At 37.9% G+C, this 23,565-nt stretch overlaps 1 protein-coding gene across 11 annotated transcripts in view; it reads right to left on the reverse strand.

Annotated features, from left to right (window-relative positions):
• The window catches only part of Myd88 (myeloid differentiation primary response protein MyD88), a 129,900-nt gene that overhangs the window by 91,325 nt on the left and 15,010 nt on the right, over positions 1 to 23,565 (reverse strand). For all 11 annotated transcript variants that reach the window (XR_011392261.1, XM_070087217.1, XM_070087213.1 and 8 more), the window contains one exon: positions 6,686 to 6,802. Coding sequence is in view for 10 of the 11 variants with exons in the window: in XM_070087217.1 (XP_069943318.1) it covers positions 6,686 to 6,802 (117 nt within the window). In the remaining variant the exon portion in view is untranslated. The remainder of the gene's footprint in view (positions 1 to 6,685; positions 6,803 to 23,565) is intronic.

A 23,565-nucleotide genomic window follows, 5' to 3' on the forward strand; every position in this document is an offset into this window, starting at 1 on the left:
TAATTGGGAAATTTTTGGTAAAGTTAAATATTGAGTATTGAGTACGTATTTAGTTTAGGGTGAGTAGGTGGCTTTTGAGAAGAACCTTAAATTGGTGTTCAGACCTGGTTACTTTAGTATTTACTGGTAATGAATTCCAAATTTTGGGGCCCTTGATGTGCAGAGTTTTTACACAGTGAGATATGGACACGAGGTACATCAAAAAGAAACCTGTGTCTTGTGTTGTAGTCGTGTGTCCTGTTAAGGTTGGTGAGGAGAAGTTTGAGTGTAGAGTTTATGTTTGAGTGTAGTGTTCTATGTATGTGGTAGGCACATGAATATGTATGGATGTTCTTAACAGTGAGCAGTTTTAGACTTTTGAATATTGGTGGAGTATGGTGTCGGGAGTGGGAATTTGCTATCATTTTGACTGGAGCCTTTTGATGAGTTATTAATGGTCTTAGGTGATTTAATGTTGTTGATCCCCATGCACAAATTCCTTATGTGAGATAAGGGTAGATGAGTGAATGATACAGTGCAAGAAGAGCTGACTGTGGAACATAGTACCGTATCTTTGATAGTATGCCTACTGTCTTACAGATTTTCTTGGAAATTTGTTGTATGTATGTCTGGAATTTGAGGCTACTGTCAAGGTGGATTCCTAAGAATTTTCCCTCTGTGAGTCTTGTGATGGGTGATCTGTTTAGTGTTATGTTAGTGGAACATTTGCAGCTCTGTTTCCAAACTGAATGAAATAGGTTTTGTCAGTACTGAGGATAAGCTTATTTGTCATCATCCAGGTAGCTATTTTCTGCAATTCGGCATTAACAGTGTTAGCCAGTATGACTGGGTTTGGGTGAGAGAAGATGTATGTTGTGTCATCTGCAAATAATATGGGTTTGAGTAGCTGTGATGCATTTGATAGGTCATTGAAGTAAATGAGAAAGAGGAGTGGGCCAAGGACACTTCCTTGTGGGACACTGACTGTGATTGGTTGAGCAGAAGAGCTTGCTCCATTTGTGTACACATATTGGCTTCTGTTACTAAGGTATGACTTTAGGTAGTTGAGGGAGTGCCCTCTTATACCATAGTGTGTTAATTTAATGTGTAGCAAATCATGGTCAACTGTATCAAAAGTTTTACGTAAATCAATGAAGATTTCCAGCGGGACCTCTTTCTTCTCGAGAGTGGTGTACATTAGTTCAAGCATGTGTATAACAGCATCATTTATGCTTTTATTAGTCCTGAATCTAAACTGATAGGGGTTTTGTATGTTGTGTGAGACGAGGTAGGAATAGATCTGTCTATGAATTAATTTTTCAAAGATTTTAGAGAGCAGAGGTAGGTTAGATATTGGTCTATAGTTATTCAAGTCGGTTTAATCACCTCTGTGGATCGGGGTGACCGTCGCTATTTTGAGAATTGCTGGGAAGGTGGAGGATTCAATGGATCTGTTAGTGTTGCAATAATTGGTGACAGTACTTGTGATGCTTTTTGTACATAAAGGCGGTAAGTTATTTATGTACCCTGCCTTGTTTTTAACCCTTTGAGGGTCGACAGGCCCTCTCCGAAACTCGTTCTCAGGGTCGGCCAAATTTAAAAAAAAAAAAAAATTATTTTCTCTTATGAAAAGATAGAGAATCTTTTCCCGATCATAAAGACACCAAAAGTTTGAAATTTGATAGAAAACTTACGGAATTATGCTATCGCAAAGTTAGCTGTCTCAGCGATGTTTACGCATCGGCGATTTTGCCCACTTTGTGCCCCATTTTCGGCCAATTTCGCTGTACTAGTCGACAAAAAACATGAATATTTCGCTAGAACTCCATTTTTTCTATCGAATGGGTGCAAGAAACCACCCATTTATGAAATTCAACTATCCAGTACAGTGGTCAGAATTTAGCAATTTTGCCAATTTCACACAAATTTCAAAAGATGCCAATTTCCGAATAGGGTCCAGAATAAACAAGAAAGACATTCCTGGCACTAAAATGACATTTCCTCTAGTCATTAGTCACGTCTCAAGGTCCCTCTTATATTCTTTTGCTTCCATTTTGAATTTTTATTCTCACAAAAAATATAAGATTTACTGTTATGCAGACTACTGCATTAGTGTAAAAAATGGTATAAATATTATTGGTACACTTGTGAAAGAATATTAGACTCACCAGTTGAGGTGTATTGCACGCTTGGCACGATTTGTTTACTTTTGAAGTTCGGTAAAAATCGAACATTTCTGCTACTTTGAGCTCAATTTCAAGGCACCTTTCATTGTAAAACCAGCCAAAATCATCTCAATTTCTGTAATATGTACTCCATTCTATAAAATGAGACCAAGAAAACTAGAATACAACAATAAATACCATACGAAAATACACTGCAAAGTCGCTGATTTATTCCAAAAAAAATGGTCAAAGTTTTTTTTTTTTCATTACGCACTGTGTGCTGCAGGATTTTTTTTAGACTGTGCACACTGACCACATAGACCCATTCTTTCATATGAAGGCCTACCAGCTTTCTCCCACTAGATTTGAGGCCGCTAGAATTTATGCGTACTAGTACGTCAAAAACCCCTACGCGTAAGACGTACTAGTACGACGAAAACCCTCAAAGGGTTAAGGGTGTTGATGAGTGAGATTTCTGTTGGGTTGGTTGGGGCTAAGAATAGTGTATTCGGGTAGGTGTCCATGAGGTAGTCTGATGGACAGGTGCTTGAGCTTGGGATTTTGCTCACTAGATTCTTTTCTATGGTGGAGAAGAAAACATTGAGTCTGTTTGCTGTTTCAGTTGGTGGGAGTAGGGGTTCATCTGATTTTGTTAATTTGATTGTTTTGTTTTTAGATATCTTTTTAGTTCATAGAATTTTGGATAGGGTTTTCCAGGTCTTTTTCATATCACCTTTTATGTTATGTAATCTATTTTCATAATACAATTTATTTGACCTTATCAGGCTGGCAAGGATTGACAATTAACATTGAGAATGGTCTCTAGTTATTTGACCCATTCTGTACTATTTTTCATATAGGTGCTTTGTGTTAATGGATTTAACCCTTTGAGGGTCCGTGCCATAGATCTACGGCTATACGTTGTGGGTCCAAACCGTAGATCTATGCCATGAGCTCAGCTCACTCTGATAAGCTGTGAGTGGTAAATTTGAGCCTAGATATGAGAGAATACATCTATGTGGTATGTGTGCACCACATAAAACAAATCCTGCAGCACACAGTGCATGTGAGAAAAAAAACTGAACCTTAATTTTCGATTAAAACAGCGAATTTGAGGTGTTTTTTCGTATGTTTTCTATAGTTGTATTTGCGATTTCTTGGTCTCATTTGACAGTATGGAAGATATATTACAGAAGTAGAGATGATTTTGATTGGTTTTTAGTAATGGAAATGGGTTGAAACTGAGCTCAAAATAGCAGAAATGTTAAATTTTTGCCAATGTTCAAGAGTAAACAAATGATCCCACACGTCTAATACACGCCAGCTGATGGGTCTAATGTATGTTCACAAATGTGGTGATACTATTTATACAATTATTACAATATTGCATAACAGTAAATCTTCTATTTTTTGGTTTGAATAAAAATTCTTTATGTGAATAAAAAATCAAGATGGAATTCATTTGTAAAGCCTGAAAATGTAACTAATTAACAGAGGAAATGTTAGTTTAGTTCCAGGAATGCCAGTACAGTGGACCCCCGCATAACGATGGCATCACATAGCGATTATTTCGCATACCGCTTACTTTAATTGCAAAAATTTTGCCTCACATACCGCTTAAAAACCCGCTTACCGATTTTCGTCCGAGACGCGTCCAATGTGCGGCCTGAGCCACGCTCACATGTTCCGCCGGTGGCATTGTTTACCAGCCAGCCTCCGCGGTAACATCCAAGCATACAATCGGAATATTTCGTATTATTACAGTGTTTTCGGTGCTTTTTCTGGAAAATAAGTGACCATGGGCCCCAAGAAAGCTTCTAGTGCCAACCCTACAGCAATAAGGGTGAGAATTACAATAGAGATGAAGAAAAAGATCATTGATAAGTATGAAAGTGGAGTGCATGTCTCCGAGCTGGCCAGGTTGTATAATAAACCCCAATCAACCATCGCTACTATTGGTGGTACAGCTGCTGCTGCTGCACTGTCAGCTGCTGCTGCTGCTGCACTGTCAGCTGCTGCTGCTGCTGTAGCACCGTTGTTGGTGTGGCTTATTGAGAATACCAAGAAACAATTAACCCCAGAGGATTTGCCACCCAGGATAACCCAAAAAAGTCAGTGTCATCGAAGACTGTCTAACTTATTTCCATTGGGGTCCTTAATCTTGTCTCCCAGGATGCAACCCACACAAGTCGACTAACACCCAGGTGAACAGGGAAAAATGCCTGGAACTAGTGCTCATATTGGTGAATTTAAAGCCAGCAAAGGTTGGTTTGAGAGATTTAAGAATCGTAGTGGCATACACAGTGTGATAAGGCCTGTTCTGGAAGAAAATGCCAAACAGGACCTACAGTACTCAGGAGGAAAAGGCACTCCCAGGACACAGTGTCTCATCAGTCATTGCTGCATCTTCAATAAAGGTAAGTGTCATTTATTCTTCATTTAGTAGACTAGTACATGCACAATATATACTGTGAATGTACTACTCTACTATTGTGCATGTATCCTTCTCTTTGTGTGTGGGAAAATGTATATTTCATGTGGTAAAATTTTTTTTTTCATACTTTTGGGTGTCTTGCACGGATTAATTTGATTTCCATTATTTCTTATGGGGAAAATTCATTCACATAGCGATTATTTCGCATAACAATTACCCCTCTTGCACGGATTAAAATCGTTAACCGGGGGTCCACTGTATTGTTTATTCTGGACCCTATTTTGAAATTAGAATATTTTGAACTTTGCATTAAATTGGCCAGATTACCAATTTCCAATCACTTTATTTTGTAGTTGAAACAGTTGACTTGGCGATTTCTTGTTCTCAATCGATAGAATAGAAGTACATGTAATACTAGTGAAATAGCGAAGAATTTGGTCGACTGGAGTAATATAATTGGCCTAAAATGGGAGTCAAAGTTGGCAAAATCGCCGATGCGTAAATATCGCTGACACATCAAAATTCGTGAGAGCATAATTTTGTCAAATTTCCATCAAATTTCGTACTTTGTTTTATTACCTTCAGAAAAAGATTCTTTACCATTTCATAAGAAAAAATAACAAAATTATTTTTTGAAACTTCTTGGACACTGGTGCACACTGAAATTTGGCCTTTGGACCCTGAAAGGGTTAAGGATGCTGGGTGTTAACCAGGGGCTGTTCAGTCTCTTAGCTGTGATCTGTTTAGTTTTTTTTAGGGCAATGCTTGTTATAGAGGTAGTGGGGTATTTTTTAGAAAATTATTAATATATTCATTTGTACCTGTATATGTTTCAAGCTCATTATGCCAGTCAACATCATTCATAGCTGTTATAAATTATTAACAGCTGTCTCGTTATGTAGTCTGAACGTAACTTTAGTAGTGTCTTGGGACAATTTGCCTAGGTTGGTTATGAGAAAGGTAGGGTAGTGGTCTGTGGTGTTGTCTGTGATTATGCTTGATTTTAAAGGGGATATGGTGTTAGTCCAGATGTGGTCTAATAAGAAGATACTAGTCTCAAGAGATTCTTGTGCATTTTGTTATTGTTGGTAGCAACAAGCAGTTGCTCACAGTGTTTGTGAATTCAGTCACTTGTGGATCCTGGTCGTGTAGCAGATTTATGTTGAAATCTCCTGAGAGCAGCAAGTGGTCTTTGTTCATATGTGCATCAGTTATCACGTTTCCTAACTTTTCACTAAAATGGTAAATGTCTGACTGTGGTAATCTGTAGATGTTTATCACTGTGAGGGGTTTTTGCAGGCCTTTTGATTTAAATTTAACTATAATATATTCTCCATGTTCATCCCTTGTGAAAGAATTATTGATACATTCAAGTTGATCTGTGTAGTATACAGCTCTTCCACCCCCTTGCTATTCTGTCCTACAGTTGTGTATGGCTGTGTAACCAGGAATGGCATAGACATTTGTAGTACCAGGCTTTAGCCAGGTTTCTGTGAGTGTGATGATTGACATACTGGTATAAAGGAAATTAAGGAATACTGTGTAGTCATCATAATATTTGCTCAAAGATCTGACACTGTAATTAAAGATAGTTATGTTATTGTTGGCTCTGAGTAATGCCTTTGCTTGGTCTGCTGTAAAATAATTACAGTTGCTGTGTGATTCGTGTAAGTCATTTAATAAAAGGTTGAGATCAGGATCAATGCTCATAATCGTAAGATTGAGAGTGACTCTACAACTAGACTTTTGAATAAAGTGTTATGTTAAACTTAATAATTATGATACTAAACTAATTTATCTTACTAGCTGAATTTTAACAGCACTACAGAAGGAATACTAGAAAAATAGCTATGAGTTTGATAGACTGGAACAATGGAATGGGCCAAAAATAGGGCGTAAATTAGGTGAAATCGCCAATGAGTAAATATCACCATTGGGCTAAGTGTATTCTAATCTAACCACTCTGTAATCTGGCAAAGTCACTAATCCAGCACCCTACCGGTCCCAATGATGCCGGATTAGTGATGGCCAACCTGTATCTGTACACACACAAAATACAGGATAAATAAAACAATTCACAAAAGTATTGAAAATTACAAACTCTTACCTACAGTGAGAATATTTTTATCATAAATTGATACATCAGACACCAACTGGTCCAGGGGTGGTGGAAGGGCTGCCAGAGCTCCACCACCATGACTCATGCACCTATCATAATCTGAATCTGAAAAAAAATCACCAGTGATAAAATCTCATACAGCCTCTCCTCACTTAGCAATGTACTCGTTTACCAACGACTCAGACTTATGGCAGGCTCTCTGACCAGTATGCATACCTAAATAATGTATATTAGAGCTGATTTTCTCTATTCTGTTTATTACAATACAGTGGACCCCCGCATAACGATGGCATCACATAGCGATTAATCCGCATACCGCTTGCTTTAATCGCAAAAATTTTGCCGCGCATACCGATTAAAAACCCGCTCACCGATTTTCGTCCGAGACGCGTCCAATGTGCGCCCTCAGCCAGCCTCACATGTGCCGCCCGTGCCATTGTTTACCAGCCAGCCTCCGCGGTAACATCCAAGCATACAATCGGAATATTTTGTATTATTACAGTGTTTTCGGTGCTGTTTCTGGAAAATAAGTGACCATGGGCCCCAAGAAAGCTTCTAGTGCCAACCGTACACCAATAAGGGTGAGAATTCCAATAGAAATGAAGAGAGATCATTGATAAGTATGAAAGTGGAGTGCGTATCGCCGACCTAGTCAAGTTGTACAAGAAACCCCAATCAACCATCGCTACTATTGTGGGCACCAGAAAGACAATCAAGGAAGCTGTTCTTGCCAAAGGTTTAACTGTGTTTTCGAAACAAAGATCGCAAGTGATGGAAGATGTTGAGAGACTCTTATTGGTGTGGATAAATGAAAAACAGCTAGCAGGAGATAGCGTCTCTCAAGCGATCATATGTGAAAAGGCTAGGAAGTTGCATGAGGATTTAATTAAAAAAATGCCTGCAACTAGTGATGATGTGAGTGAATTTAAGGCCAGCAAAGGTTGGTTTGAGAGATTTAAGAAGCGTAGTGGCATCCATAGTGTGATAAGGCATGGTGAGGCTGCCAGTTCGGACCACAAAGCGGCTGAAAAATATGTGCAGGAATTCAAGGAGTACATAGACAGTGAAGAACTGAAACCTGAACAAGTGTTTAATTGTGATGAAACAGGCCTGTTCTGGAAGAAAATGCCAAGCAGGACCTACATTACTCAGGAGGAAAAGGCACTCCCAGGACATAAGCCTATGAAAGACAGGCTTACTTTGTTGATGTGTGCCAATGCTAGTGGTGATTGCAAAGTTAAGCCTTTTATTAGTGTATCACTCTGAAACTCCCAGAGCGTTCAGGCAAAAGAATGTCCTCAAGGATAATTTGTGTGTGCTGTGGAGGGCAAACAGTAAGGCATGGGTCACTAGGGACTTTTTCTATAACTGGTTACACCATGCATTTGCCCCCAATGTGAAAGATTACCTAACTGAAAAGAAATTAGAACTTAAGTGCCTCCTGGTGTTAGACAATGCCCCTGGTCATCCTACAGACGTGGCAGAGCGACTTTATGGGGACATGAGCTTCATTAAGGTGAAGTTTTTGCCTCCTAATACCACTCCTCTCCTGCAGCCCATGGACCAGCAGGTTATTGCAAACTTCAAAAAACTGTACACAAAAGCTCTGTTTGAAAGGTGCTTTGTAGTGACCTCAGAAACTCAACTGACTCTAAGAGAGTTTTGGAGAGAGCACTTTAATATCCTCAATTGTGTAAACCTTATAGGTAAGGCTTGGGAGGGAGTGACTAAGAAGACCTTGAACTCTGCTTGGAAGAAACTGTGGCCAGAATGTGTAGACAAAAGGGATTTTGAAGGGTTTGAGGCTAACCCTGAGAGGATTATGCCACTTGAGGAATCCATTGTGGCATTGGGAAAGTCCTTGGGGTTGGAGGTTAGTGGGGATGATGTGGAAGAGTTGGTGGAGGAGGACAATGAAGAACTAACCACTGATGAGCTGATAGATCAACTTCAAGAGCAAGAGGCCAGACCTGAGGAAACTGGTTCAGAGGAGGGGAGAGAGAAATTGAAGAAGTTGCCTACTACAAAGATTAAAGAAATCTGTGCAAAGTGGCTTGAAGTGCAAACCTTCATGGATGAAAATCACCCTCACACAGCTATTGCAAGCCGTGTTGGCAACCTGTACACTGACAATGTTGTGAAACACTTTAGGGAAGTCATAAAGGAACGAGAGGTACAGGCCACTATGGACAGATATGTTGTGCGAAAGAAGTCCAGTGACTCTGAAGCTGGTCCTAGTGGCATTAAAAGAAGAAGGGAAGTAACCCCAGAAAAGGACTTGACACCTCAAGTCTTAATGGAAGGGGATTCCCCTTCTAAACACTAACACTCTCTCTCCCCTCCTCCCATCCCATCAATCATCACCAGATCTTCAATAAAAGTAAGTGTCATGTAAGTGTGCATGCCTTTTTCAGTTTGTGTGTATTAAAATTAACATTTCATGTGGTAAAAATTTTTTTTTTCATACTTTTGGGTGTCTTGCACGGATTAATTTTATTTCCATTATTTCTTATGGGGAAAATTCATTCACATACCGATTATTTCGCATAACAATTACCCCTCTTGCACGGATTAAAATCGTTATGCGGGGGTCCACTGTATACAGTACACTACTGTACAGCTTCTCCTTACTTAGCAATGTACTCGTTTACTGACGACTCTGACTTACAACGGGCTCTCTGACTGGCATGAATGCCTAAATAATGTATATTAGAGCTGATTTCCTCTATTCTGTTTATTATAATATACAGTACACTACTATATAAACACTTAAAAATATACTAAAAATGGTGCGAAGGTGACATTAAAGCAATATCAAAGATGGTTGACACAAACCCACTACCATTATAGTATGCTTCTCACTTAGCGATGAATTCATTTACTTACGTGGTCTTAGGAACAGAACTCTGTCGTTAAGTGAGGAGAGGCTGTATAGTACAGTGGTACCCCGAGTTTCGGCCATAATTCATTCCAGAAGGCTGTTTGAGTACCGTTACCAAATGAATTTGTTCCCATAAGGAATAATGTAAATTAGATTAGTCCATTTCAGACCCCCAAAAATGCACTTACAAAAGCACTTACAATAAAGATAAAAGATAAAGATGTTTATTTTGACAAATTACATGGTTGTACAGAGGAATATAATACAGTGGACCCCCGCCTTATGATATTAATCCGTTCCTGAGAGCTCATTGTAAGCCAAAATTATCGTTAGCCAAATTAATTTTCCCCATAAAATACAGTGGAACCCCGCTTAACGATCACCTCCCAATGCAACCAATTATGTAAGTGTATTTATGTAAGTGCGTTTGTACGTGAATGTTTGGGGGTCTGAAATGGACTAATCTACTTCACAATATTCCTTATGGGAACAAATTCGGTCAGTATTGGCACCTGAACATACTTCTGGAATGAAAAAATATCGTTAACCGGGGGTCCACTGTATAATGGAAATAAAATTAATTCGTTCCTGACACCCCAAAGTATGAAAAAAATAAATTTTTACCACATGAAATATTAATTTTAATACATACAAAGTGAAGAAGACATGCACAATTACTACTCTACTAAGAATAGAATACATGACACTTACCTTTATTGAAAATCTGGTGATGATTGATGGGATGGGAGGAGGGGAGTGTGTGGAAGTTATTGTTTAGAAGGGGAATCCCCTTCCATTAGGACTTGAGGTAGCAAGTCCTTTTCCGGGGTTACTTCCCTTCTTCTTTTAATGCCACTAGGACCAGCTTGAGAGTCACTGGACCTCTGTCGCACAACAAATCTGTCCATAGAGCTCTGTACCTTCCATTCCTTTAAGACTTTCCTAAAATGGGCCATAACATTGTCATTGTACAGGTTGCCAACACGGCTTACAGTAGCTGTGTCAGGGTGATTTTCATCCGTAAAGGTTTGCAGTTCAACCCACTTTGCACACATTTCCTTAATCTCTTTTTTTCAATTCCATACCAATTCTCACCCTTTTTACCACAGGGATAGCACTAGAAGCTTTTTTGGGGTCCATGGTGATTTATTTTGCAGTTACAAGCATAAAAACACTGGAATAATGTGAAATGTACTGAATGTATGCATAGATGCGACTGCACTGGCTGGCTTGTAAACACTGGCGCTGAGGCCACACGTGGGACACGTCCCGGACGAATCACATAAGGCGAGATTTTATCGTGAGGTGAGGCAAAATTTTTGTGTTCAAATGCTTCATATGGCGGATTTAACGTAACGCAATGCGTTCATAAGGCGGGGGTCCACTGTAGTTGGGTGTACATGCCAAAAGCCCCTTTGTATGCAGAGCATTCCAGGCAAACTAAAAAATTAACTTAAGATTAGTAAGGCAATAATACATAGTTCATATGGTCATTAGGTGAGTTACAGTGAGTACAGCAGAACTGTATATTCTATCAGGTAATGCTACATAATTCTGATAAGTCTAGTAGAGACTTATTACACTATTGAATTAGCTAATAAAGATTACAGTTTTACAATGTAACAATTTAAAACAATTTACAATATGATGTATTACAGTTTGGTACTATTTAAAACAATGAAATTTGGTATTACAATGGAACAGTTTACATTATGATGTACCTAATTTCGAAGTAGTAAGTGGTTGAGCATTCATTAGCGCAATGAGTAGCTTTTGAAAAACTGGTAGTGATTAGGTATGGTTTGTCTGGTTAATTTTAGGTGATCAGGTGATTTCTTATTAGGGCCTTAAATTGATTTGCAGACAGAGGTCCTTCAGTGTGTTCTGGCAATGAATTCCAAACCTTTGGGCCTTTCACGTGCATAGCATTTTTGCATAGGGAGAGATGAACATGAGGGATATCGAAGAGTTATCCGTGTCTTGTGTGTTCTGTTATAGTTATCAAGGAGGAGTTTGAGAGGAGGGTTTACATTAGAGTATAGCGCTCTGTGTAAGTAGTAGACACAATAATAAGTGTGGACGTTTTGTATATTTAGCAAGTTAAGACTCTTAAAAGTGGTGGAGTGTGTTGTCTAATGCAGGAGTTAGCAATCAATTGCACTGCAGTTTTTTGCTGGGTTATTAAAGGCTTAGGTGATTTGCTGTGGTTGAGCCCCATGCACAAATACCATAGTTGAGGTAAGGGTAAATTAGAGTGGTATGAAGCTAGATGAGCTGATTGGGTACATAGTGCCATATCTTTGAAAGGATGCCTACTGTTTTGGAGACTTTCTTGGAAATTTGCTGCACATGTATGTGTGTCTGAAAATTGAGACTGCAGTCAAGGTGGAGACCTAGAAATTTGCCCTCTGCCTGCCTCGAAATAGGTGAACCATTTATCAATATGTTTAGCTGTACATTTGAAGCTCTGTTTCCAAAAAGCATGAAGTAGGTTTTGTCTATATTGAGAGTAAGTTTGTTGGTAATCATCCAAGTAGATATTTTTAGCAGTTCAGCATTTACTGTGTGTTAGTATGGTTGTGTTTGGGTGAGAAACGACACAAGTTCTGTCATCTGCAAATAAAATGGGTTTAAGGAGATTAGAGGCAGTTGGTAAGTCACTGATGTAAATGAGAAAGAGAAGTAGACCAAGAATGCTCCCCTGTGGGACTCCAACAAGAACAGGTTGTGTCGTGGAGCTGGCTCCATTTGTGTATACATACTGGGTTCTATTGTTAAGCTAAGATTTTAGGTAATCGAGTGTGTCCTCTGACCCCATAATGTTTTTGGTGCGAAAGGTCATGGTCAACTGTATCAAAAGCTTTTCATAAGTCTATGAAAAGTCCCAGGGGAAATTAATTTTTCTCGAGTGTAGAATATATTAGTTCAAGCATATGTATAATAGCCTCATTAGTACTTTTTCTCGGTCTGAACCCAAACTGACAAGGGTTGAGTATGTTGTGGGATACGAAGTAGGAGTAGACTTGTTTGTGAATTAATTTTTCGAGAATTTTAGATAGTAGGAGCAGGTTTGATATAGGCCTGTAATTGTTCAATTCAGCTGGATCACCTCCTTTGAGGATCAGGGTGACTCTTGCTGTCTTGAGTATGGATGGGAACATAAGAAAGAAGGAACACTGCAACAGGCCTACTGACTCATGCAGAGCAGGTTCATGTCCGTCCCCCCAGATTAGAAGGTGGAAGATTCAATGGATTTGTTAAAAAGAGTTGCAATAATTGGTGACAACATATGAGAAGCTTTTTTATACATGAGTGGTGGTAAGTTATTTAGGTCTCATGTCTTGTTCTTTAGTGTTTTGATGATAAGCAAGATTTCAGTAGGGTTTGTTGGGGCTAAAAATAGAGTATTTGGCTGGTTGCCAGTGAGGTAGTCTTTAGGTTGAATGTTTGGGCATGGGATTTTACTTGCTAGTTTTGTTCCTACAGTAGAGAAAAAGTCATTAAGTTTGTTGGCAGTATCGGTTGGCTGAAGGAGAGGTTCGTCTGGTTTAGTTAAGGTAATAATTCTGTTTTGTGACAGCTTTTTTGAATCCTAGAATTTCAAATAAGGTTTTCCAGGTCTTTTTCATATCACCTTTTATGTCATGAAAATTGTTTTCATAATACAGTTTCTTGGACCTCCTTATTAGATTGGTTAGTACTGACGAGTAACGTTTTGCGAGATCCTTTGTTATTAGACCCATTCTGTACTGTTTTTCTTATAGATGTTTTTCATCAATAAATTTGAGGATGCTGTTTGTAAGCCAGGGGCTGTTTAGTCTCTTTGCTGTGATCTGCTTAGCTTTTATTGGGCAATGCATGTTATAGAGGTTTTGGGTTTTTTGTAAAAAAGTATTAACACATTCATCAATATCTAAGTTGTCTACTAGCTCGTTTTGCCAGTCAATGTCACTAAATGCTGAAATAAAGTTATTAACAGATAACTCGTCATGTAGTTGGAATGTGATCTTAGTTGTGTCCTGGGGCACTTTACACAAGTTAGTTATGAGAAAGATGGGATAATGGTCATTGGTGTTATCTGTGATTATGCCTGCCTTTTAACGGGGATACAGTGTTTGTCCAGATATGGTCTAGTAATGAGGCATTTGTGCCAGTGATTCTTGTAGGTTTTGCTATTGTTGGTAGAAGCAAGCAGCTGTTCATAGTGTTGTGAATTCAGTCACTTGTGGGTCATGGTCCTTGATGAGATTTATGTTGAAGTCCCTTGTAAGTATTAGGTGGTGTTTATTCATTTCAGCGCTTGTTATTGTTTCATAGTTTTTCACTAAAAGAGTAAATATTGGAGTGAGGAATTCTATAAATTGCTCCGACTGTTAGAGGCTTTGTAAGGTCTTTGAATTTAAATTTAGCAAAGGTATATTCACCATCCCCATCCCTTGTGCAAGTAGAATTTATACACTAGTTCATCAGAGTGGTATACAGCTGTTCCACCTCCTAATTGATCTGGCCTACAATTGTGTATGGCTGTGTAGCCAGGTATGGAATAGAGTTTTGTAACATCATGTTTTAGCCATGTTTCAGTGAGAGTAATGATAGACATACTGACATTTAGAGAATTCAGTAGTGCCTGGAGGTCATCATAGTGCTTGCTTAGTGATCTGACATTATAATTGAATACTGTTATGTTATTGTTGGCACTGAGTAGTGTCTTTGCCTAACTAGCACTGTAATAAAGGCAATTGTTGTTAGGATCATGTGTGTGATTTAATAATAATACACTTACATAATTGTTCGAGCTGGGAGGTGGCCGAAGTTCGGGGTACCACTGTACATATACTGGATTTTAAAATGATGTAATAAAAGTTATGCACATTATTCAAAATTTCACATATAGTGCACAGCATTGATCTTCTTGCAGAAAATGATTTAACACTTTAACTGTGTCCAATTTACTAGTACGCAAATGTCTTCAGTGTGTCCAACTAGTGCACTCGATACACTGAAGACATTTACGCACAATTTTCGTACCCACAAATCTACCTCCTGCCAATACTTTTTGCCTCAGCACAACTTTTTGGGTCTCCTTAACCCTTTCAGGGTCGACAGGCCCTCTCCTTAACCCCTCTCAGGGTCGAAAAATATTCAAAAAAAAATAAAAAATTTTCTTATGAAATGATAGTTTTTATTTTGCGAGTATTATAGGCCAAAAAAAAAAAAATTTGCGATCAATACTTACGGAGATATGGAGGCGCGAAGTTGACAGAAATTGAACTGCATATGGCAACATCACTGACTGCCGGTCACTCGGTAATAGTTTATTTTGTTTTTTTCTACTTTTTTCTTTTATTTTTTAATATTTAATTTTTTCAAGTAACTTTTATGGCCTCTGAGACCAATATAAAGACTATTTGGTATTTTTTTTTTTTTTCAACAAGTCGGCCGTCTCCCAACGAGGCAGGGTGACTCAAAAAAGAAAGAAAATCCCAAAAAGAAAATGCTTTCATCATCATTCAACACTTTCACCACACTCACACATTATCACTGTTTTTGCAGAGGTGCTCAGAATACAACAGTTTAGAAGCATATACATATAAAGATACACAACATATCCCTCCAAACTGCCAATATCCCAAACCCCTCCTTTAACCCTTTGAGGGTCGACAGGCCCTCTCCGAAACTCGTTCTCAGGGTCGGCCAAATTTAAAAAAAAAAAATTATTTTCTCTTATGAAAAGATAGAGAAGCTTTTCCCGATCATAACGACACCAAAAGTTTGAAATTTGATAGAAAACTTACGGAATTATGCTCTCGCAAAGTTAGCGGTCTCGGCGATGTTTACGGATCGGCGATTTTGCCCACTTTGAGCCCCATTTTCGGCCAATTTCACTGTACTAGTCGACAAAAAACATGAATATTTCGCTAGAACTCCATTTTTTCTATCGAATGGGTGCAAGAAACCACCCATTTATAAATTCAACTATCCAGTACAGTGGTCAGAATTTAGCAATTTTGCCAATTTCACACAAATTTCAAAAGATGCCAATTTCCGAATAGGGTCCAGAATAAACAAGAAAGACATTCCTGGCACTAAAATGACATTTCCTCTAGTCATTAGTCACGTCTCAAGGCCCCACTTATATTCTTTTGCTTTCCACTTTGAATTTTTATTCTCACAAAAAATATAAGATTTACTGTTATGCAGACTACTGCATTAGTGTAAAAAATGGTATAAATATTATTGGTGCACTTGTGAAAGAATATTAGACTCACCAGTTGACGTGTATTGCACGCTTGGCACGATTTGTTTACTTTTGAAGTTTGGTAAAAATCGAACATTTCTGCTACTTTGAGCTCAATTTCAAGGCACCTTTCATTGTAAAACCAGTCAAAATCATCTCAATTTCAGTAATATGTCTTCCATTCTATAAAATGAGACCAAGAAAACTAGAATACAACAATAAATACTATACGAAAATACACTGCAAAGTCGCTGATTTATTAAAAAAAAATGGAAAAAGTTTTTTTTTTCTCATTATGCACCGTGTGCTGCAGGATTTTTTTTAGACTGTGCACACTGACCACATAGACCCATTCTTTCATATGAAGGCCTACCAGCTTTCTCCCACTAGATTTGAGGTCGCTAGAATTTATGAGTACTAGTACGTCAAAAACCCCTACGCGTAAGACGTACTAGTACGACGAAAACCCTCAAAGGGTTAAAGTGCAGGCACTGTACTTCCCATTTCCAGGACTCAAGCCCGACTACATGAAAATAACCGGTTTCCCTGAATCCCTTCACTAAATATTACCTTGCTCACACTCCAACAGATCGTCAGGTCCCAAGTATCATTCGTCTCTATTCACTCCTATCTAACACGCTCACGCACGCTTGCTGGAAGTCCAAGCCCCTCGCCCACAAAACCTCCTTTACCCCCTCTCTCCAACCCTTTTGAGGACGACCCCTACCCATCCTTCCTTCCCCTATAGATTTATATGCTTTCCATGTCATTCTACTTTGATCCATTCTCTCTAAATGACCAAACCACCTCAACAACCCCTCTTCTGCCCTCTGACTAATGCTTTTATTAACTCCACACCTTTTCCTAATTTCCACACTGAATTTTCTGCATAATATTTACACCACACATTGCCCTTAGACAGGACATCTCCACTGCCTCCAACCGTCTCCTCGCTGCTGCATTTACCACCCAAGCTTCACATCCATATAAGAGTGTTGGTACCACTATACTTTCATACATTCCCTTCTTTGCCTCCATAGATAGTGTTTTTTGACTCCACATATACCTCAACGCACCACTCACCTTTTTTCCCTCATCAATTCTATGATTAACCTCATCCTTCATAAATCCATCCGCCGACACGTCAACTCCCAAGTACCTGAAAACATTCACTTCTTCCATACTCCTACTCCCCAATTTTATATCCAATTTTTCTTTATCTAAATCAGTTGATACCCTCATCACCTTACTCTTTTCTATGTACACTTTCAGCTTTCTACCTTTACACACATTCCCAAACTCATCCACTAACCTTTGCAATTTTTCTTTAGAATCTCCCATAAGCACAGTATCATCAGCAAAAAGTAACTGTGTCAATTCCCATTTTGAATTTGATTCCCCATAATTTAATCCCACCCCTCTCCCGAACACCCTAGCATTTACTTCTTTTACAACCCCATCAGCTTTCTACCTTTACACACATTCCCAAACTCATCCACTAACCTTTGCAATTTTTCTTTAGAATCTCCCATAAGCACAGTATCATCAGCAAAAAGTAACTGTGTCAATTCCCATTTTGAATTTGATTCCCCATAATTTAATCCCACCCCTCTCCCGAACACCCTAGCATTTACTTCTTTTACAACCCCATCTATAAATATATTAAACAACCATGGTGACATTACACATCCCTGTCTAAGACCTACTTTTACCGGGAAGTATTCTCCCTCTCTTCTACACACCCTAACCTGAGCCTCACTATCCTCATAAAAACTCTTAACAGCATTTAGTAACTTACCACCTATTCCATATAATTGCAACATATGCCACATTGCTCCTCTATCCACTCTATCATATGCCTTTTCTAAATCCATAAATGCAATAAAAACTTCCCTACCTTTATCTAAATACTGTTCACATATATGCTTCAATGTAAACACTTGATCTACACATCCCCTACCCACTCTGAAGCCTCCCTGCTCATCCGCAATCCTACATTCTGTCTTACCTCTAATTCTTTCAATTATAACCCTACCGTACACTTTTCCTGGTATACTCAGTAAACTTATTCCTCTATAATTTTTACAATCTCTTTTGTCCCCCTTCCCTTTATATAAAGGGACTATACATGCTCTCTGCCAATCCCTAGGTACCTTCCCCTCTTTCATACATTTACTAAACAAAAGTACCAACCACTCCAACACTATATCCCCTCCTGCTTTTAACATTTCTGTCATGATCCCGTCAGTTCCAGCTGCTTTACCCCCTTTCATTCTACGTAATGCCTCACACACCTCCCCCACACTCACATCCTGTTCTTCTTCACTCCTAAAAGATGGTATACCTCCCTGGCCAGTGCATGAAATTACTGCTTCCCTTTCTTCGTTGACATTTACAAGTTCCTCAAAATATTCTCACCATCTATCCAAAACCTCCATCTCCCCATCTACCAAGTCCCCTACTCTGTTTCTAACTGACAAATCCATTCGTTCTCTAGGCTTTCTTAACTTGTTTAACTCACTCCAAAATTTTTTCTTATCTTCATTAAAATTCCTTGACAGTGCCTCTCCCACTCTATCATCTGCTCTCCTGCACTCTCTCACCACTCTCTTCACCTTTCTTTTACTCTCCATATACTCTACTCTTCTTATAACACTTCTGCTTTATAAAAACCTCTCATAAGCTAACTTTTTATCCTTTATCACACCCTTTACTTCATCATTCCACCAATCACTCCTCTTTCCTCCTGCACCCACCCTCCTGTAACCACAAACTTCTGCCCCACATTCTAATAGTACTGCATTTTTAAAACTAATCCAACCCTCTTCAACCCCCCCACTACTCATACTTGCACCAGCCCACCTTTCTGCCAATAGTTGCTTATATCTCACCCGAACTTCCTCCTCCCTTAGTTTATACACTTTCACCTCCCTCTTGCTTGTTTCCATTTTCCTCTTTTCCCATCTACCTCTTACTCTAACTGTAGCTACAACTAAATAATGATCCTATACATCAGTTGCTCCTCTATAAACATGTACATCCTGGAGCCTACCCATCAACCTTTTATCCACCAATACATAATCTAACAAACTATTTTCATAATGTGCTATATCATACCTTGTATATTTATTTATCCTCTTCATAAAATATGTATTACGTACTTATTACCAAACCTCTTTCTACACATAGCTCAGTTAAAGGCTCCCCATTTTCATTTACCCCTGGCACCCCAAATTTACCTACTACTCCCTCCACAACATTTTTGCCCACTTTAGCATTGAAATCCCCAACCACCATTACTCTCACACTTGGTTCAAAACTCCCCACGCATTCGCTCAACATTTCCCAAAATCTCTCTCTCTCCTCTACACTTCTCTCTTCTCCAGGTGCATATACACTTACTATAACCCACTTTTCACATCCAACCTTTATTTTACTCCACATAATCCTTGAATTAATACATTTATAGAATCTTTTTCTGAAGGTAATAAAACAAAAAGTATGAAATTTGATGGAAAATTGACGAAATTATGCTCTCGTGAATTTTAATGTGTCAGTGATATTTACGCATCGATTTTGCCGGCTTTGACTCCCATTTTAGGCCAATTACATTATTCCAGTCGACCAAATTCTTAGCTATTTCACTAGTATTACTCCTATTCTATTGATTGAACACAAGAAATCACCACATCTACTGTTTCAACTACAAAATGAAGTGATCGGAAAATGGTAATTTGGCCAATTTAACGCAAAGTTCAGAATATTCCATTTTCAAAATAGGGTCCAGAATAAATAATGCAGGCATTCCTGGCCCTAAACTAACATTTCCTCTCTTCATTAGTTACGTTTTGAGGCTTTACAAATGAATTACATTTTTATTTTTTATTCACAATGAATTTATATTCAAACCAAAAAATAGAAAATTTACTCTCATGCAATATTGTAATAATTGTATAAATAATATCACCACATTTGTGAATGTATATCAGACCCACCAGCTGGTGTGTATTAGATGTGTGAGGTCATTTGTTTACTCTTGAACATCGGCAAAAAATCAACATTTCCTCTATTTTGAGCTCAGTTTCAAGCCATTTCCAGTACTAAAACCAATTGAAATCATCTCTATGTCTGTAACATATATTTCATTCCATCAAATGAGACCAAGAAATCGCAAATACAACTATAAAAAACATACAAAGAAACACTGCAAAGTCGCTGTTTTAATCGAAAATTAAGGTCTCAGTTTTTTCTCATTATGCACTGTGTGCTGCAGGATTTGTTATATGTGGTGCACACATACCACATAGATGTATTCTCTCATATCTAGGCCCAAATTTACCACTCACAGCTTATCAGAGTGAGCTGAGCTCATGGCGTAGATCTACGGTTTGGACCCTCAACTCAAAGCCGTAGATTTACGGCACGGACCCTGAAAGGGTAAATTATGGGGAATCAAGTATAAAATGGGAGTTGACACAGTTACTTTTTGCTGATGATACTGTGCTCATGGGAGATTCTAACGAAAAGTTGCAAAGGTTAGTGGATGAGTTTGGGAGTGTGTGTAAAAGTATAAAGTTGAAAGTGAACATAGATAAATGAACGGTGATGAGGGTATCAAACGATTTAGATAAAGAAAAATTGGATATCACATTGGAGAGAGAGTATGGAAGAAGTGAATATTTTCAGATACATGTATTTGGGAGTTGATGTGTCAGTGGATGGTTTTATGAATGAGGTTAATCAGAGAATTAATGAAAGAAAAAAGGTGAATGGTGCGTTAAGATATTTGTGGAGACATAAAACGTTATCCATGGAGGCAAAGAAGGGAATGTATGAAAGTATAGTGGTACCAACACTTTTATATGGGTGTAAAGCATGAGTTGTAAATGCTGCAGCAAGGAGTAGGCTAGAGGCAGTGGAGATGTCCTGTCTAAAGGCAATGTGTGGTGTAAATATTATGCAGAGAATTCGGAGTGTGGAAATTAGGAGAAGGTGTGGAGTTAATAAAAGTATTAGTCAGAGGGCTGAAAGGGGCTGTTGAGGTGGTTTGGTCATTTAGAGAGAATGGATCAAAGTAGAATGACTTGGAGAGTGTATAAATCTGTAGGGGAAGGAAGGCGGTTGGAGGTTGGAGGGAGGGGGTAAAGGTGGTTTTGTGGGAGAGGGGCTTGGATTTCCAGCAAGCCTGTATGAGCATGTTAGATTGTAGTGAATGGAGACGAATGGTTTTTGGGACCTGATGAGCTGTTGGAGTGTGAGCAGGGTAATATTTAGTTAAGAGATTCAGGGAAACCGGTGATTTTTATATAGCCGGACTTAAGTACAGTGTACAGGAAATGGGAAGTACAATGCCTGCACTTTAAAGGAGGGGTTTGGGATACTGGCAGTTTGGAGGGATATGTTATATATCTTTATATATACATGTATATGCTTCTAAACTGTTGTATCTGGGCACCTCTGCAAAGACAGTGATTATGTATGTGTGAGGTGAAAGTGTTGAATGATGATTAAAGTATTTTCATTTTGGGGATTTTCTTTTTTTTTTGGGGGGGGGGGGGTCACCCTGCCTTGGTGGGAGGCGGCCAACTTAATAAAAAAAAAAAAAGTCAAAGAATGTTTTCATGAGTATTAATGTTTTCATGAGTATTATACTCTAAAATAATTGTAATATTATAAGTATTCATTGAACATAGACCTAGGAGACTAAAATAGTAAAAAAGTAGAATAAAAAACAACTATACAGTATGTATACCATATATATATAACCCAGTAAAATCAATCATTATGATTTACACTCAGAAACAGTACTGTTATAAGCATTCCCTGTACACAGCCTTAGAAGACCAAATAGTAAAAATAAAGAATAAAAACCTATTACACCATATACTATACTGGGCAAGCCTTTCCTCATGCTTGAAGTACTAAAATATCCTGAAACACATCTAATATGAAAAGAAACTGGTGTACACAGTATTAAATATTAAAAGCAATTATAAAAGACAGAAAAAACCATCATATCTTGGCATCAATAAATTGTAAAATGTAAATGTCACTGGCACTTTTATGCCACTGTTGCAGATAATTGATTATTTTTCACTGATTTCAACACACCATAAAATCATAAGTTTTATCAGCTGCCACTCATTTTAGTCTTGTTCAATTCAGAAAAATGCACTCTATCAATCTGTAAGAAAAAAAAAGAAAAATTTCAATATTTTGCCACACAACCAGGAAGTTTTTTTGTCCACTTGCCACAGCTAAGGGGTTAAGCAACTGTTGGGGGCTTTAAGACTTGGTTGGGAAGATTTCCATATCCATAGCTTAATAGAGGTTGTGGTGAACTTTTATCAAAGACTTCAACGGATTAATCCTCAGTATTCCTTATGCAGATTTGTTACTTATTCACTTGATAAGTGTGAAATACTAGATAATCCCTACATGATAAGACAAAAAAAATTGCAGGAAACTGATCATTTTGATTATGCATTAACTTGAAACATAAATGTTCTACTCCAAAAAAAAAGGAAGTTCGAAATAAATAAAGACATTAAAACAACTTATGTTTTCGGTTGTCCCTTGTCCAGTTCTGACTCAGGTGACCTCATATCTTGTGTACCAACTGCATAAGAAACAAAAAAAGAAACAATAAAAGTGGGACATGAGATTTTAGCTAGGTCTTGCTGCTTGATTTTTGGCTATTAACCATGCAACCCACCTGAATCAGACAATTTGAGGTACATACTCCTTAACCCTTAAACGGTCCAAACAGATCGACGTTCAAATTCATAGTGCTACACAAGTAGATCTACTTTTTTTTACATATTTTCAAATATAACAAAAAAAATGTAGATAAAAGTTTTTTACACGTTTTCACATGTAAAACAAAAAAAAAAAATCTACATTTTTTTACATACTTTCAGGTGTTGAAAAAACGTATATATACGTTTGGACCATTTAAGGGTTAATCAGTTTGGACTGTGTTCACAAAGTTTGATAGTGTCAGTCTGTCTGTAAAAAAATCTATGGGTAAAAGCTGAGGCTTAGACAAGTCACCATCTACTTTAATACTGGGTTAAGTGCTGGAGGTGGGACATATCATGCCTGAACATAACTCCTAAGAATGGGTGAGGATGATACATTTCAGAGGGTTATTTGAATTATGACGTTTGCATAATTTTTTTTGGCAAGACAACTATTGAGTGATTAATGAAAATTAAAAGATGAAAATTATATTTTTTATTTCTAATGAGTCATATAAATTAGTTAAAGAAGTTATACATTTGAATTCATTATATTTTGAATTTGATCTTATTATAATACAGATACAATTTAATAATTTGATACAATATAAGGCTCAGAAGAAAGTCACTAATTATGCAAATGCATATCAGGCGAACTAAACATAAGAGTTACATACTACTTATAGATGGACCTGGTATTTAATTTTACTCAGTATAGCTTGGGTAATTCATTACAATCATAAGTACAATGAGACAGGTTGCAAATAAAGAAATGGTGACTTACAAATTACTGTACACCAAAATTGCATTGGTACAATAAATTGCATTTATGAAGTGGTTAAATTGAGGTAAAGCTCAAGAACTGACAGACAGTTAATGGATATAATCTTTATTTGAGATTTAATAAGTGCCTTTTTAACAATATAAGTAAAGATATTGGCAGTTGGGGAACTTCTAGTATTTTCAGGCAGTGAGTTACAAATTTTGGGCCTTTTATCTCACTGAGTTT

This window comes from Cherax quadricarinatus, chromosome 21 (assembly GCF_038502225.1).
Source record: "Cherax quadricarinatus isolate ZL_2023a chromosome 21, ASM3850222v1, whole genome shotgun sequence".
Classification (NCBI taxonomy): Eukaryota; Metazoa; Arthropoda; class Malacostraca; order Decapoda; family Parastacidae; genus Cherax; species Cherax quadricarinatus.